Raw genomic sequence first — 15680 nt, 5'->3', positions numbered from 1 at the left:
GTCCAATTCACAACTTCAAATTAATTAACATACACTGGTTGATGCATATATATATATATATATATATATATATATATATATATATATATATATATATATATATATATATATGTATTTATTTATTTTTACATTTTTTTCAGTATCAACAATGAAAAACCTAATGACCTATTGACTCAGAAAGGTGTATGTGCTAAATTGAAGTCTTAGAGAAGATGCAAAAATTAATAGAAGCATGGTAAACTTGTAGAAGGTTACGTTACTGTTTGAATTTGTCTGTGGAAATTGTAATAATAAATCAAGTCAGTGATTAATGTCAATGAGATAAAATAACACTTTGCCACCAGATGATGGCTAATAATAGGTGATCGGTTGGAAAGATGTCTCACTATTCAAGACTGCTAATTACTGTTGATTCACGATCAACAGTTACTCGTGGTGACATGGATGTCAGTGCTATATATTATTTATTGTATTTTTTTAACATTTATTTTTTTAGTTACATTCGTTGTCCAATCTCGAGGAGTTTTGGTACCACAAAAGAAAGCGTTTGTTTGTCGGTAAATCAATATTTAGTTATAGTGTTCTTTCTTTTTTTCATGTTTGAAACGCTGACAAGATGCATGCAATGTTGGCAAACAAGAGTATTTGACGTTGAAAATAACTTCTGTGGTGTCTACACGTAACATACCAGATTCGTCTGTGATGGTTAAGGTTGTTCTCATTCATAGGGCACACTTTATTGGCTACAAATGTTGCAGCATATAAAGAACAAAGCTAAATGCTAAGAACGTTATGAACACTTCACCTTTCCATCAGAAAATCCCATCTAAAATTATTATTTTAACTTGCTCTTCAAACGGGCCAACCATACACCTTTAATGTTCACATTTGTGTGTTGTATAGCGTATAACTATGCTATTTGACGTTGACAGTCAGCTACATTAATCAAGCAATCCTAAAGTGCAAACATGGAGACATGTATCTGTTGATTAAACCACCATGAACAATTGATCTATAAAGTTTGACCATACAACAAATATCATAAACCACAACGTTTTACCTTTAAGCAAAAGTTTCATGCAAACGTGATTTAAAATCTTTTTTTTTGTGAGTTTGTTTTACATTTTATTAGCACAATAATAGTTTGGAATATTAATCAGTAAAAAATATATACTACAAAACAACCTTGCACTCTACACGAATGTACCTCAGATTTCCCTAGAAACTAGATTACTATGAGGTAGACAATGATAAACTGTTCCCCACCCGCAGTACAGAACTGAATACAATGAATTAACAATTTAAAAATATTCTTATGGATGTATGAAATATATGATTAACGTTAAACCCTGTACAACTCAAATAAACATTTTAAAATAGAAATAATAACATTTTTGAGTGCATATAAAAGGTCTATACATTTAAAAGAAATGTAGTTCATTTCTCTTTTTTTGCACTTGTCTGTTTAAATATACAATTATTTACAGTTTAGATTATGAACAACAGTGCATTAAAAGCTAATGTGCATTTTAAATATCTTCTGAGCGAGTCTTTTTTTATGTTTTACTTTGATCACGCTGCAGTTGACGTGTGGCAAAAACAGGCACGTTCTTTTTTTCAAAATCACTTTAGCAACGAACGTGAAAGGTTGCTGTATATGGAAGTGCTCTTAGCGTGGAAATAAACGTTTGTGTTGTAAACGTTAACTTCATCAAGTCTTCAAAGTTTGTACACCGCCATGGCTGAATTGGGCAATCACTACTACCCCACAAAGATTACTAATTATTTTTCATCCCATGGTTTAAATTTAGAAGTTTATAAGGCCAGTCCAAAAGGTGAGGACATTTATAAAACTCAGCCCTGTTAGGTGTCCAGAACAGTGATCAATTTTGCCTTCATCTTCTCTTTTTTAATTAAAAAACGTTCCTAAAATACCACCATTCGTGTAATTACAAACGTGTTGTTGCCGCAGGCTTTTTTTCTGTAATCTTCCAGGAATGCTGATGAGAAGAGGGGAAAGAAAGGTCTGTTTTAAGAGAAAACCTCGGGGAAAGACCTATTCTCTCTCCTTTTATTAAATGTCTTTTTGTGTTTGGTAAATTACCTTCCCGTTTAAAAGGCAGTAAAGATCGGTAGATAATTCTTGGGAAGAGGTGGAAAAGAAACTTTATTGGGGGGGGGTTGCCTTCACTCTTTGCTGATTCCATTACTCTCCGCATGCCAGCCCATGAAAGGGATTGCTACTATTGCTTTTCCCTTAATCTTAAATGGTCTCAGTTTGAACAGGTGCCTGTCATTGCATCCTGTGTACACTCTCGAAAATCAACAGAGAATGGAGCAACATAATCCTTCTCTATCCAGACGTGACTTCCATAACCTGATCTGGATGGTGCTGTTTGAATCAGATCCGAAGAAAGCTTATAAAGTCTTTATGCGTTTTCAACTAATGAGGAACGCGTCATTGCCAGACGTAGCTCAATGGACAAGTTCTGGATGTTGGCCAGGACACTCCGGACTGTCCAATTTCTTGGTATTTGTAGAGTGTAATATATTCACGTTTGTAACTGAATAGTATGTAGCTATACACTGAAAACACAATGGGAGATAACTATAAACATTGTATTTATTTATTTGTGATTAACTGCTGGCGAGTCTCCACCGTCCAGCAAAATTAAAATAAAACAAAACCCGAAATTTACTATTATAAATGCTTGGTTACTAATGGAAACCTAACTATGAGCTTAAATTGAATAGCAAAAAATATGGTTTTGATATATTTACTTGTCGTATATGAAAGAATGCATTACATTAATTGCGATCCCTTTTGGATATTCAAGAGGCACCCAAGGTGTGAAAAGACATAATTATAGTTTGTGCTTTTAGACAGTTTAAAGACTATTTCCACCTTCAAAGTCGACCTGCCCAGGCGTCCTTTTTTTTTTTTTTTTTAGTTTATTATTAGTGGAAAATGCTACCTGCAGCCACAAGATTCCACTACCATGTCTTCATACTGCTTATAAACAACGTTATTGCCAGAGTCAATGTATAGAATACTGATGGGGCTTAGTTTTGAAGGTACACAACAACTGGGCGGTGTAGAATTGGGGTCCATTGAGTTCATTAGCGTTTGTATTATAGCGTGGTTTGTTGGCTCTAGGTGCGATCTGAGGGGAAAGTCACACACGCCCTCACAGTGATACGCTTCATAGTCCAGTGGCGCTATGATCCAGTCGTCCCACCCAAGCTCTTTAAAATTCACATGCAACGGTTTTTTACTGCACCTTGACTTGGACTTTTTACCATGTCTCTTTCCATGTCGGTTATTAAAGGCAGTCCTTCTCTTCCGCTTGGTTTTGAACCGAAATTCACTTTTTTCTTCGGCATTCTGAGAAGACTTTATTTTTTCTTTAATTTCGCTAAATAGGTTTTCTCTTTTCTTGGACCTGGTGAACACCACCAGAATCGCTTTCTCTTGCTGCTGACGCTCCTTCCTGCCGAAGCCAAGGTTCCTTAAGTCCACTTCCTTTTCTGATGTCCCTAAATTTGCCTTTAGCTGGAAACAGACTTGGTTCTTGTGTGGTGAGTGTTGGCGGTTTTTAAACATTCCCCAGACATTTAGAACTTCCCATCCGGGTCTCTGAGCATCCTGCAGATCAAGAGTTATTGAATCCAGTAGCAATTTTGAACGACAGGGGAGTAATTGAATACCATACAGACCTGTGTGAGCCATTTGGAAATCCCCGGGCACTTTTCTAAATATCCTTAATTCAGCTCCCACTAACTCCTCTTTGTCTGCGAGAGTTGAAACATCAAACAGATACGTTTGTCTTCGCAGAGAAGAGTGCGAGAGATCGTCTGCAAGATAAAGAAATAATTGCAGTCAAATTCACTTACGAGTGCGCAGGAGAAGTGACTACCTACACATTACGAAAGCACAAAGACAACGCATTTACTTTGACTAATGCTTTGGTTATGCTTACCATAAACATTTATTATAATATTCGTATACCACCCAAATTCAGTGCTCGCCTAACTTAAGAGAACTACAGACCTAGTTTTCACAGCATAAGGTTTTTTTTTTTTTTTTTTTTTCTAAATTTCATAATTTAACAACCATCCTCTTTATGTCCTCTTGTATTTATTGTTCAAGCAGGTATTTAAGAACTATTTAAGGACAACTTTGAAACCTTGAATTAAAAAAAAAAAATGTCAGAACATGAAACTACATAAGTTTATAGCAACTAAACAATAAGAAAACACGCGGGTTTCGGTAAACCGTTGCAGAAAACAGATTGGTTTTGTATATACAGGGAATTGTGTGGGTAATCAGTGTTGTAATGAAGGTCAGAATTTCGATGTCCCGGGGGCTATGCGATTACACGTCTTAAGGGCTATTTACTGTAAGAGACATTTAATTTAAGGTCAGGGGTGTTGGAACTAAGGGTGCTGGGGTTGTGGCAGCACCCCTGGCTTTGCATGGCTTCCAGCATATACAGGGGTTACAGTTTTGTTCAATGGCTTTCAGCACCCCCACTATAAACATTGATCCAGCGTCTCTTTTTAAGGTTACAGTACTGTAAAATGTAATCGTAATAAATATACACATTGTGTTAGAAGTCTGTTACACCGATTACTGGAAAAGCATGAAACAACACGCAAATGAAATGCAGGTTTTAAGAAGAAAGAAAGAAAGAAAGAAAGAAAGAAAGAAAGAAAGAAAGAAAGAAAGGTTTGGGTGGTCGGCGCCGCGGCTTAAAACCATGTTAAATCTGAAAGTCACCCCACAGGTCTGTGCGATTGTTCATTCATAATTAGAACAAGTTTCACAGACAAATACGTAGTTTTTATTATTATTATTATTATTATTATTATTATTATTATTATTATTATTATTATTATTATTATTAATCAAAATAACTAATACGCTTTACTTACATCTTCTGATACAATCGGCATTTTAAAATGTAGGACTTCAATGCTATTTGACAGGTGCCATGGGATTCTGTAGGTGATGCCAGCTCTGGGAATCCCTAATACAGAAATTCTCCCACATGGCATGCTGCCTGGCCCCACAGTTAAAAGAGCACTTAAATGACTTCAGGCATTTTAACTAAAGTCTACCGAGGGCGTATTGGCATTATTCTCACATGTAGTCCCCTCATTCTAAGAAGGCCTGCTCTCTAAAAACCTCAGGATAAAAGTAACCAAGCCCTGGGTAGACAAGTATAAGTTGGTTATTTGTTGTAAACTCCATTATCTATGTATGTATGTATGTATGTATCTATCTATCTATCTATCTATCTATCTATCTATCTATCTATCTATCTATCTATCTATCTATCTATCTATCTATCTATCTATATATATATATATATATATATATATATATATATATATATATATATATATATATAAATATATATTTTATTATTACTACCATGCTTTCCACCAGGGGTAGACTGTGATAAATAACCTAACCAGCTGGGATAAAATACTGATCAACCCAGTTCTGTGTTAAACCTGCAGTATACCGGTTGTAAAACGTCATATTCCTTATTGAACCTTTACGTTTTGCAACAGCCTTATGAGGCTGGTGTCACCATTTGGAAATTGGCTATTTTTGTTTAATGCTGCATTACAGTGGTCTTATGTGGTCTCATCAACCTTTAAGCAACAGAGATCTCCCCCAACGCCACTTGGAAAACGGGTGATGCCAGGAAAGGTCACCCAGTCTTTTCCAGACACTAATGTCATAATTACGGAAACAAGGACTGATTACGGTCGAGGAATATGTACGTTCACATTTATAGTTATAGTTCTTAAAGGAAAACAAATGATCTAAGTAGCTGTAGTCACTAAGTTGCTAGTTTATTGTAGTAAAATCTCCAAACTGGCACTCAAAATCAATCTATACTTGCCTACAATACATTATTATTATTATTATTATTATTATTATTATTATTATTATTATTATTATTATTATTATTATTAATCGAAGAAGAAGAAGAAGAAGAAGAAGAAGAAGAAGAAGAAGAAGAAGAAGAAGAAGAAGAAGAATAGGAATTAGACATATTTAAAGGTAATTTAGAAACAATTGGGGAAGCCATAACTTTCAAATTAATACATTTTGTTGCGTTTTAGTATCAATAACAAAGTTAACCTGCTCATATGTAGTTTTATATTTTACATGTTGTACTGTTAATATTTAATAACCCACACTAATTGCAATATTATCATCTCATTCAATTATGTCATATTTTAGTAGGTATTTCCAGTTCATTTTGTAACAAAATTACTCACCTATTCACAAACACGATTTTACGCACCATTATTGTACAGACCGCCATTATTCATCGCTCTAATAAAATAATTTGGCAGGGGACACCGGGGACAGTTGTAACACGGCACGGTTGTACCACTTTGAATTTCTCCAATGAGAAGCAAGCTGGAGTGCCATCACTCACTCAGCACATGTTCAATTCAGGTCTCTGTCCGCCTGTGGAAGAGGAGCGCTATGTGCCAAAGCCCTGAGACTTTATCTAAAAAAATCGATTTTTGACCTAGTTGAGTACATTTTTTCCCCAATTTTCTTTTTGTGATATATACCTGTGTTATTATTATTATTATTATTATTATTATTATTATTATTATTATTATTATTATTATTATTTATTTATTTATTTATTTATTTCTTAGCAGACGCCCTTATCCAGGGCGACTTACAATTGTTAGAAGATATCACATTATTTTTACATACAATTACATTTTTTTTACACATTATTTTTTACATACAATTACCCATTTATACAGTTGGGTTTTTACTGGAGCAATCTAGGTAAAGGACCTTGCTCAAGGGTACAGCAGCCTTGTCCCCCATCTGGGATTGAACCCACAACCCTCCAGTCAAGAGTCCAGAGCCTTGTTATAGGCTCTGGACTCTTGTCCAGAAACTGATATACAGTTTGTGATCCAGGCTTTTATGGGGATTGGTAGAGGACAGATATAAGTTGTTTGTATCAAAGTCTGATCAAATTAGGTCAAATCATCTGTGTGTAATGGAGAGAAAGGTAAAAAAAAAAATGTAACAACTGTCCCCGGTCTCCGCTACTATCAAAATGAATGTTTAGATTGTGCTTTGGATTTCTTTAATTGATTAAGGACAATATTGTGTTCACGTGTTAACTACCTTCAACTGTTTTAAAAAATGAGCATTTTAAATTGGTGGTTGTGATGCGTCACCAAATGTTATCGTGTTAATGGTACTTAAAAAGTAGCTTCAAGCCTTTCAGCATTACGAGCCCAAGAACAGCTCATTCTCCGGTAAGTAACGCGCTTATCCAAAAAAAAAAAGGAACAAATCATTAATATAGTTATTTAGGATTTTGTTTGAAAAAAATAGAAAAAATTATTAAATGGCGTTTTATTAGGCATAGTCAAAAAATATCGTTTATCATTAATTTAAAAATACACATCCCATATCATACAACATAATAATTAGATAGGTATATACGTGTGATTAAATACTAAAAAGGTATTACATAAGCCACAACAGTACAAGAAAAAAAATCAAATAAAAATCATCCGTTCCTATTTATTCCCCTTGAATGTGCAATGTTCTTGTGGTTTACTAAACCTCGCCCTAGGATGACTGCCAGTTTTTAATTTCCCTATCAGTGGTTTTAATCACCTGAACACATTTCTAAGTGACAAAACGAACGAGGCAAGTGTCCTCTAGTAGTAGATTTCATTTTGAATCCCCTATCAACCTTGTATCTCGTGTTCCTGTCATGCCTAAAATACAATGAATTCAAATCCGCAGTCAGTCTGCCCAAAAGCTCCACCCAGTCCTGATTCAACTCTCCCAAGGCATTTTGAATGGTCTTGGAAAGCACATTTGCGTAGGCTAATTACACTATGTAACACAATTGTTGTTCCTGGGTAGTAAGTGTTATTTCCTAATTGCGTATGCCTCAAAAGTATAGAAAATGGCTATTATTCCCCACAAACTTTGCTTTTGTGACCAGGAGTGATATTTTGAAATTTACCTATTTCCAGTGAGAAAACGGGCGAATTTGTGTCTTTTCGTTCACATAAAGTCAGAAAAAAACAACATATGAATCCAAATTAACATGTATTTATACTAAAGTAATACAAAAATGATTACAAAAGATTTAGAAGAGAGTAGTTTTTCGAGATTTACGATTATACTGTAAATCACTTTCACGAATCAGCCCCCAAATGTAGTCTCCCATCATGTTCTCGTTATACTGTCCTTCCTTGACAGCTCATCCAGGAGCCTCAAAGCCGTGCTGCTCCATAATGGTAACAAGTACCCGTCTCTTCCCCTGGCTCACTCGGTGCACATCAAAGAGGATTACAACAGCATCAAGACCTTGCTGGACTCCTTGAAGTATGATGAGTACGGCTGGGACCCCCGGAAGGTGCTGATGCCACCACTGCACATCAAATTGGGCCTTATGAAACAATTTGTCAGAGCTCTAGATAAGGAGTCGGCAGCCTTCAAGTACCTTCAAGACTTCTTCCCTAAGCTGTCTGAGGCAAAGGTCAAAGCCGGTGTCTTCGTCGGACCACAGATAAAGAAGATCCTGGAGTGCAATGAATTCCCCAAGAAGCTCACTAGTAAGGAGAAAGCAGCTTGGAACAGCTTTGTCGCAGTGGTTCGGGGCTTCCTGGGCAATCACAAGGCCGTAAACTATGTGGAGCTGGTTGAGACTCTGGTGAAGAACTACGGCACAATGGGCTGTAGGATGTCCCTCAAAGTCCATATCCTTGATGCTCATGATAAATGATAAATTCAAGGAGAACATGGGAGCGTACTCGGAGGAGCAAGGCGAGCGCTTCCACCAGGATATACTGGACTTTGAACGCCGCTACCAAGGACAGTATAACGAGAACATGATGGGAGACTACATTTGGGGGCTGATTCGTGAAAGTGATTTACAGTATAATCGTAAATCTCGAAAAACTACTCACTTCCAAATCTTTTGTAGTCATTTTTGTATTACTTTAGTATAAATACATGTTAATTTGGATTCATATTTTGTTTTTTTCTGACTTTATGTGAACGAAAAGACACAAATTCGCCCGTTTTCTCATTGGAAATAGGTAAATTTCAAAATATCACTGTCCTGGTCACAAAAGCAAAGTTTGTGGGGAATAATAGCCATTTTCTATACTTTTGAGGCATAAGCAATTAGGAAATAACACTTACTACCCAGGAACCAAAAAAAAAAAAAAAAAAAAAAAATTGTTACACGGTGTTATTAGTCATATGACTATGTTTAAGTGACCTAACACCCCATTTTCTATCTAATGTATGCTGTTGTATATATTCCCATGTAATGTACACGTTTGGAACGGCAGCCTAAACACATAATTGTGTTAAGAGTTCTTTAATAAGTCTAATTTAATATTTAACTAAATAAGTATTAAATATGTTAGAACACATGTGGAACATTTAAAAAAACAAAATATACTGAGCCTAATTATTAAGGGGGATTGTGGGTTGTGTTCGGAGACAAACCGGATAGGCAAAACCAATAAAGGCATCTGCCAAAACAGAGACAAAAAGAAAACATTATACTAGCAGAGCTAACTTACAGATATGCCTACTGCGAGAAGTACAAATTAATAAGGACATTAAAAAAAAACAAAAAAAACAGCCGTGTAACGTTTTCCTCAAAGATGATTAAAATGACTGAAAATCGCAAATAAAATAATGCTGCTAGCGAGCCACAACATTAAATCAAACAGGCAGAGGTTCCCTGACCCTGCACAGTAGCAACAGAAGAACAGACTATAATTTCTTGATCGATTTACACTTTCAATTGTATGTATTTATATAGCGCCTTTCACAGAATCTCAAAGCGCTTTACACGTAGTTAAAACAAACATGTCTACAGTATCAAGACATAGTAAACATTACAAAATAACAATAGTCTACATAATTATACTAATAACAATACCAATACATAATAATAACCATGTCAAAGACACTGCGCACATATTTTCTGCTGCCCTCTGTCGCTGTAATTGTCTCAGCCTGTCTTAAATACACCGCATACACGAGAGCAGCCATGCTTCTCAAAGTTCAATGAGGGAAATGATTGTAGTCATCCCGTCGTATTTATACACCAAGTAAACTGGTGTCGGTGAAATACCTCTGGTAATACGACCAAGTAGTGTGAGCAACGTTATATAGAAACGCTACTCTATTGTATATTGTGCTCCGGACGTCGTAGTAGCTGATACGACATCTTAATGGTACATAGAAACGAGCTCCTGGTTAATTTGTTTCCAAAATTGTCAAACAGTCCCGCGCATGCCGGGCAAGAGGAAGTTATCTTGCCTTTAGTTAGTGTTTGATTCCGCTATACTTTTTTGAGAATGAATCTTTGATGCTTATTATGCTGTTTATTAAACTTGCCTTCTACAACTAACATAGTACCCTAAATGTCACAATTAACAAGGTGTTTCAGTCGATAAATATCCATTGCTAATATTCATCTATATCTATATTGAAAAGAGACAACATTTGCAAACAGTCAAAGTACATAGTTTAGTGTTTTCTCTTATTTTAGCAAAATTGTATTTATACGCATTTCTGTCTTTTTTTAACAGAGACAAATTGTTAAGATACTAGCTTAAAATATTGCTTTCTGACTAGCTGCACTCTTAGAACAAATGTGTTAAATTAACACAGTTCTGAGTTCATACAGGGACAACACAATGTGCTTTTCTTACACAATAAAGTATTTAGCCACGACTTGTGTTAAAAAGACACATTATTGTGTTGTGGTTTGTTAATTTCAACACAAAATTGTGTTGTTCCTGTATGAACTCAGAACTGCGTTAATTTAACACATTTGTTCTAAGAGTGTGATATATTTTTAAAAAGAATATTTTGAATATATCATGATAGGAACTATTGGCCATATCGTAATTTGCATTTAATATGAAGTGTGGCTGTATAGATAAAAGCAATTCGTTTAATTACTTTTAATTCGTTTAATTAAAAATGTATAGTGTAGTAATAATAATAATAATAATAATAATAATTGTTATTATTATTATTAGCAAATAATTGTAGTTTCTTCAGTTATGTTAAAGTATTGTTTATATATATATATATATATATATATATATATATATATATATATATATATATATATATATATATATATATATTCGTTCAATAACATCAAACCCGTTAACACAAACCAACCTAAATACGGACACTGGTATTTTTAAAGTTTTGAATGTTAGTTTGGTAACTAGTTTCTGATGTCTAACGTCGTGTTTTCTATTTCTTGACTTCAACCCAACAGAGTTAAATAATAAAAGTAGATTGGAACCTTCTGTTTGTTTCAGTTGCTTGGAGCGTCTGGTCTGCATTACTGTTTTTATAAGGGCTCATACAAATCGAATACAAGGTCACCAAATAATTAACAGTTGTGAATTCCCTCCTTACCCATTAAAATACTTCCCTGCTTATATTTCATTTCCCCTTTGCCAACGACAACATTCCCAGTGCAAAACTGCTCATACTGATTACACTGAATTTAAGGGTATTACATCCAACTCACCATACTGCGTGAACGCATTTCACACGTTTAGAAATATTAATGATATTTTGCTTCCATAACGTGAATAGCAGTTTCAGAAATGCGTTATAGACCCGCCTAAAGGTGATACATAAAACCGCAGATAGGGCATTCATATCCTTTAGATACGAAGTGAATGTGTCTAATTAAATACCCAACATGTATATCTTTCAAAGATTTTGAAGCCCATATCATGAATCTTTTATGGATCTCTATCGGATCTACTATAAAAACTAGTACAAACGTGTATGTTGGTTTAAGTAAAAGATAATAATATTTATAAAATATGTATTTTAAGCGAATATACGTATAAACTGTAAAAAAAAATTACATATATATTTTTTTTAAGGTTCTGCAAACGTGTACTGTATTCCTTCCATTTCAATCCTTTCTTTCATAATTGTCATCGTTTTCTAGTTCGGATGCTTGGGGGTCCTGAGGCCAGCGAGCACCATCTGCGTTTTAATGAGTTACTTCAAGTGCCAAAAGTAATTTTCCTACATTCAGCTAGTTCTTGTCTGATCTTGCGACCGTAACGAACCTACAAAGTCTACAAAGTTTTCTCATCTTTAATTTTCATATAATAGTTTTTATATTTTTTGCAAGCATCTCTCAGAAAGACTGGTACACTGTTTACAAATCTATTTCGTTTTCTGTTTATGAGCCCAACTATCACGCTAAACAACGATCTGCTAATCAATTAAGATTGGTCATCTTTAGGACTTACGAAAATCTTCACATCTGTAAATGTTATATGACATCTAAAATGTTTTTTTTTTGTTTCTTTCTTTTCATCTTCCGATACGCTCGACTGACAAATGTATGAATGCGTTCGTTTCATAATTTATAGCAATATTCTGTTATTTAAATTGGCATTTGAATCCAGCAGGACCCTTGGTTAGCAGTTTGTATAGGATGTGGAGTTTAAAAAAAAGGTGCAGATTCGAATTTATGATGCTGCGTAAAGTCAACTGAATTATTTCTTATCGAGGTCAGTTTGGACCATATTGTCTGCAAATGAGCTCGGGTAAACCTTTACATAAAGGTCTGTTCAGCAGCAAAACTCAATTTCGGCAATTAAAGTGGCGATCACACAGGGAGGTAGGCACTAAAATAGTAACCACTTCAGAGGAACGGAAGTTCTCTACGTTTTTTGGTGATGTGCCATTGGCTGGGCAGGTTCATTATGGGAGACAATATTTGATATGTTATGACATGAACACTCAATTAGATCACTGAGTTCAAATACTCCAATCATCGGCTTGATGCTAAGCAACCCTCAGAAGGTCCAGCACAAGGTCACAGCCTGTGACACATCAAATCAAAATCAGACGGGAAAGTGAGGCTTTTTCTTAATCAAACCAGTTTGCTCGATTCACAATTCACTTCTTAAAGCAGAATCTTTTATTTACTGACTGGAAAGAATGTCTGTGTAGTTAACTGATAGCTTTTATGACTCTACCCAAGATGAACTCCACTTACATTCCCTCAATTGTGTCTGTGCTTTATACTGTCAAATGATTTAGTTACACCGTTTTATCCCCCACTGATTCCAGCTTGGTCACAAAACATAAACACATCAATTGCATTATGTTTCTTGTTGCATTAAAATGTATTTCTGAAATAAACAAACTTATTTTTTTTCATAGACCAGACGTATTTTTATATTATACATAGTTAGACAGCTTCTAAATACATGAACGCGATGATATTAAAACTTTGTAAAAAGTAAAACAAAAAAAAGAAAAAATACTGCCACAATGCTTTTCTTCTATACATGATGTGCAAAATGAACACAGAATGTGAACGATTAAGGAAAATACCGTCTGTGTTAAAAAAAAAAAAAAAAAAAAAAAAAAAAAATCTATACAAAATGTATTTAAAGTCCTAGTTGAGAATAATCTAGCAGTCTTTACTCATTGCAGTTTTTGATGATTCGATATTGCAGTGTTACAGACACTCTTAATAAACAGTTGTATGTGTTTTAAGAGTGTATTTCTATCAGATGTAGGTCACTGTCTGGTAGACTGCAATACGTCCATAAAATATGCAATGTAGGCTATATGCTGTGGAGCTACACGAAGAATCAATGCGTGCGAAAGGAAATGTTTTCAGTTTCAGGAAATCATAAGTATACATCTTTAGTTGCACGAGCAGCGCTGTTTCTATTTAGATCAAAACAGAACCCCTTGGGGAAACAAGGTAGGTTTTTTATTGAAGCTGGGGACTAAATAACCCAGCTCATATATCTACAAAGGAGCCATGTGGCTTTTGAAAAGCTGAAGAGGTATGCTCAGAAATCAACATGAAATAAATTAAGGCAATTTGATTATTTTTTTTTTTTCAACATTTCAACAGCTAATGAACCCCGCTGACTCAGATAAAATACCAATGGAACTTTATAGCAATGAAATGGAGGCAGGTTGTTGAGAATATGATTGCATGAATATGGGGGCAAGGTGAAGGAATGTTCTGCTCTCCTTTAGTCTGTGTCAAATAGAGTGTTATTAGTGCCTCACTAAAATGCCAATTCGCCTCCAACAGATTAAAAAAAAAAAAATAGGATAATAAACTTTCACTTGTACCTTATCCAGGTGTGAACTCCAATATAAATATATACATATTATTAAATGTTCGATTTGTAAACAAGGCAAGAAAACAATTTAATATTAACAGTTTTTATAACAGTTATGAAATTTCATGTACGATTTTCTAACAATTTTACAAGAATGTCTCGTTTTTTGTTTGTTTTTTTCATTTGCAGTATTGTTAAGTAAGCAGTGATTTATAAGACAACCAACCTCTCCCACTGTTCCTAAAGTGTATACTTTCTAAACCGATCATTAATCTGACCTTGGAGAATGAGGCTGTAAAAAAAGTGTAATTAAATATTTGTAAAAGTAATTCACATAACAAAAACTGGGTCCAGCGTAATACTGATAAAGGGCCAAACTGATAAGGAACAGCAAATCTTTGCTCCGAATTAGTTTGAACTTTATATTTGTCTTAAAGTTGAAAAAATTGTTTATGTTAAAACTTTTTTGTTTGTTTTGTTTTACAGTTCCTGATTTCTATTCATAACTGACATGCATACATCAATAAAAATGTGTTTTAAAATCTAAAGTGTATATATAATATAATAAAATACATATGTTTAGACCAACCTTGTCCTCTGTCCACAAAGCTGGTTATGGTGTTAGCAGACTTTGAAGACCGGAAAAAACTTGCGTTTATCCCGAGTTTTTCAGCTGCAGAGTAAGTCCTATAAATAGACAACATATACTCGTGGGGCACAACAGCACAGTGTTTCATCGGATCTTGGTGATGGCTTTGGCTGGTAGAAGATGCTAATATCTCTTTAAGAAATGTGGGTGCCTTCCTCCCATCTTTTGGCATCCTGCCCCCCTTGTTGCTTCTCGGTACCGGAGAAGGGACAATAGCAGCTGGCTGGATACAAGGTAAATCCCACAGGCAGGTAACAAGGAGGAGGGCGAAGGCGGCAGCTCTGAGGGCATCCATGCTAATCGTGTCCCAACAGAATTCAAAGAGCTCTTCGCTCTGTGGCTCCGGATTGATCGCTTAAACAAATGCAGCGATGAGAGCTACAGACTTTACGACCAAAAGAAAACTGCGCTCCTGCGAACATCGGACTGCTCAAGCAACGCTGTGACACGCCCACTCACGCACGGCCGTGTACTCATTTATTTATTGGTGAAACAAGAGCCCTCAAACCTAGTGAGATTAGATTTTCTTTGAAAGCGACTCCTTTAAAGATGCAATTTTCATTAGCAGCATATTAATTGCTCAAAGGATAGTAATTCCAACTCGCATGTAGCTGAACCCCAGTAAGGCATTTATCCAACAGGCCTACTGTATTTAAAAAAAAAAAAAATCATATTTGTGCCTTGAATCATTTACTATGAATTAAATAGCAGACAATAAGGAACTAGTCGTATTCTTGTTTTATAACCATACAGATATGGTGGTTTAAACAGGCACCTGCCAAATAATTATGGTAAATTGTCAACATCAGCAAGAAACTTTTTTTTTTTTTTT

The 15680-nt window shown here is 35.0% G+C and overlaps 1 protein-coding gene across 1 annotated transcript; it reads right to left on the bottom strand.

The window, feature by feature from the left end:
• Positions 1-170: 170 nt before the first annotated feature.
• Positions 171-15458, bottom strand: LOC117399372 (growth/differentiation factor 6-A-like). The gene is made up of 2 exons (XM_033998471.2): positions 14789-15458; positions 171-3855 (listed from the first exon to the last, which is right to left on the bottom strand). The coding sequence occupies exons 1-2, from the start codon at positions 15141-15143 to the stop codon at positions 2972-2974; spliced, it is 1239 nt and encodes a 412-aa protein (XP_033854362.1). The 5' UTR covers positions 15144-15458; the 3' UTR covers positions 171-2971.
• Between the last annotated feature and the right edge of the window lie 222 nt (positions 15459-15680).

Source organism: Acipenser ruthenus, chromosome 4 (genome assembly GCF_902713425.1).
Source record: "Acipenser ruthenus chromosome 4, fAciRut3.2 maternal haplotype, whole genome shotgun sequence".
In the NCBI taxonomy this organism is placed as follows: Eukaryota; Metazoa; Chordata; class Actinopteri; order Acipenseriformes; family Acipenseridae; genus Acipenser; species Acipenser ruthenus.
The sequence above is the reverse complement of the archived record's forward strand: the minus strand, read 5'-3'. Positions and strand labels throughout refer to the sequence as shown.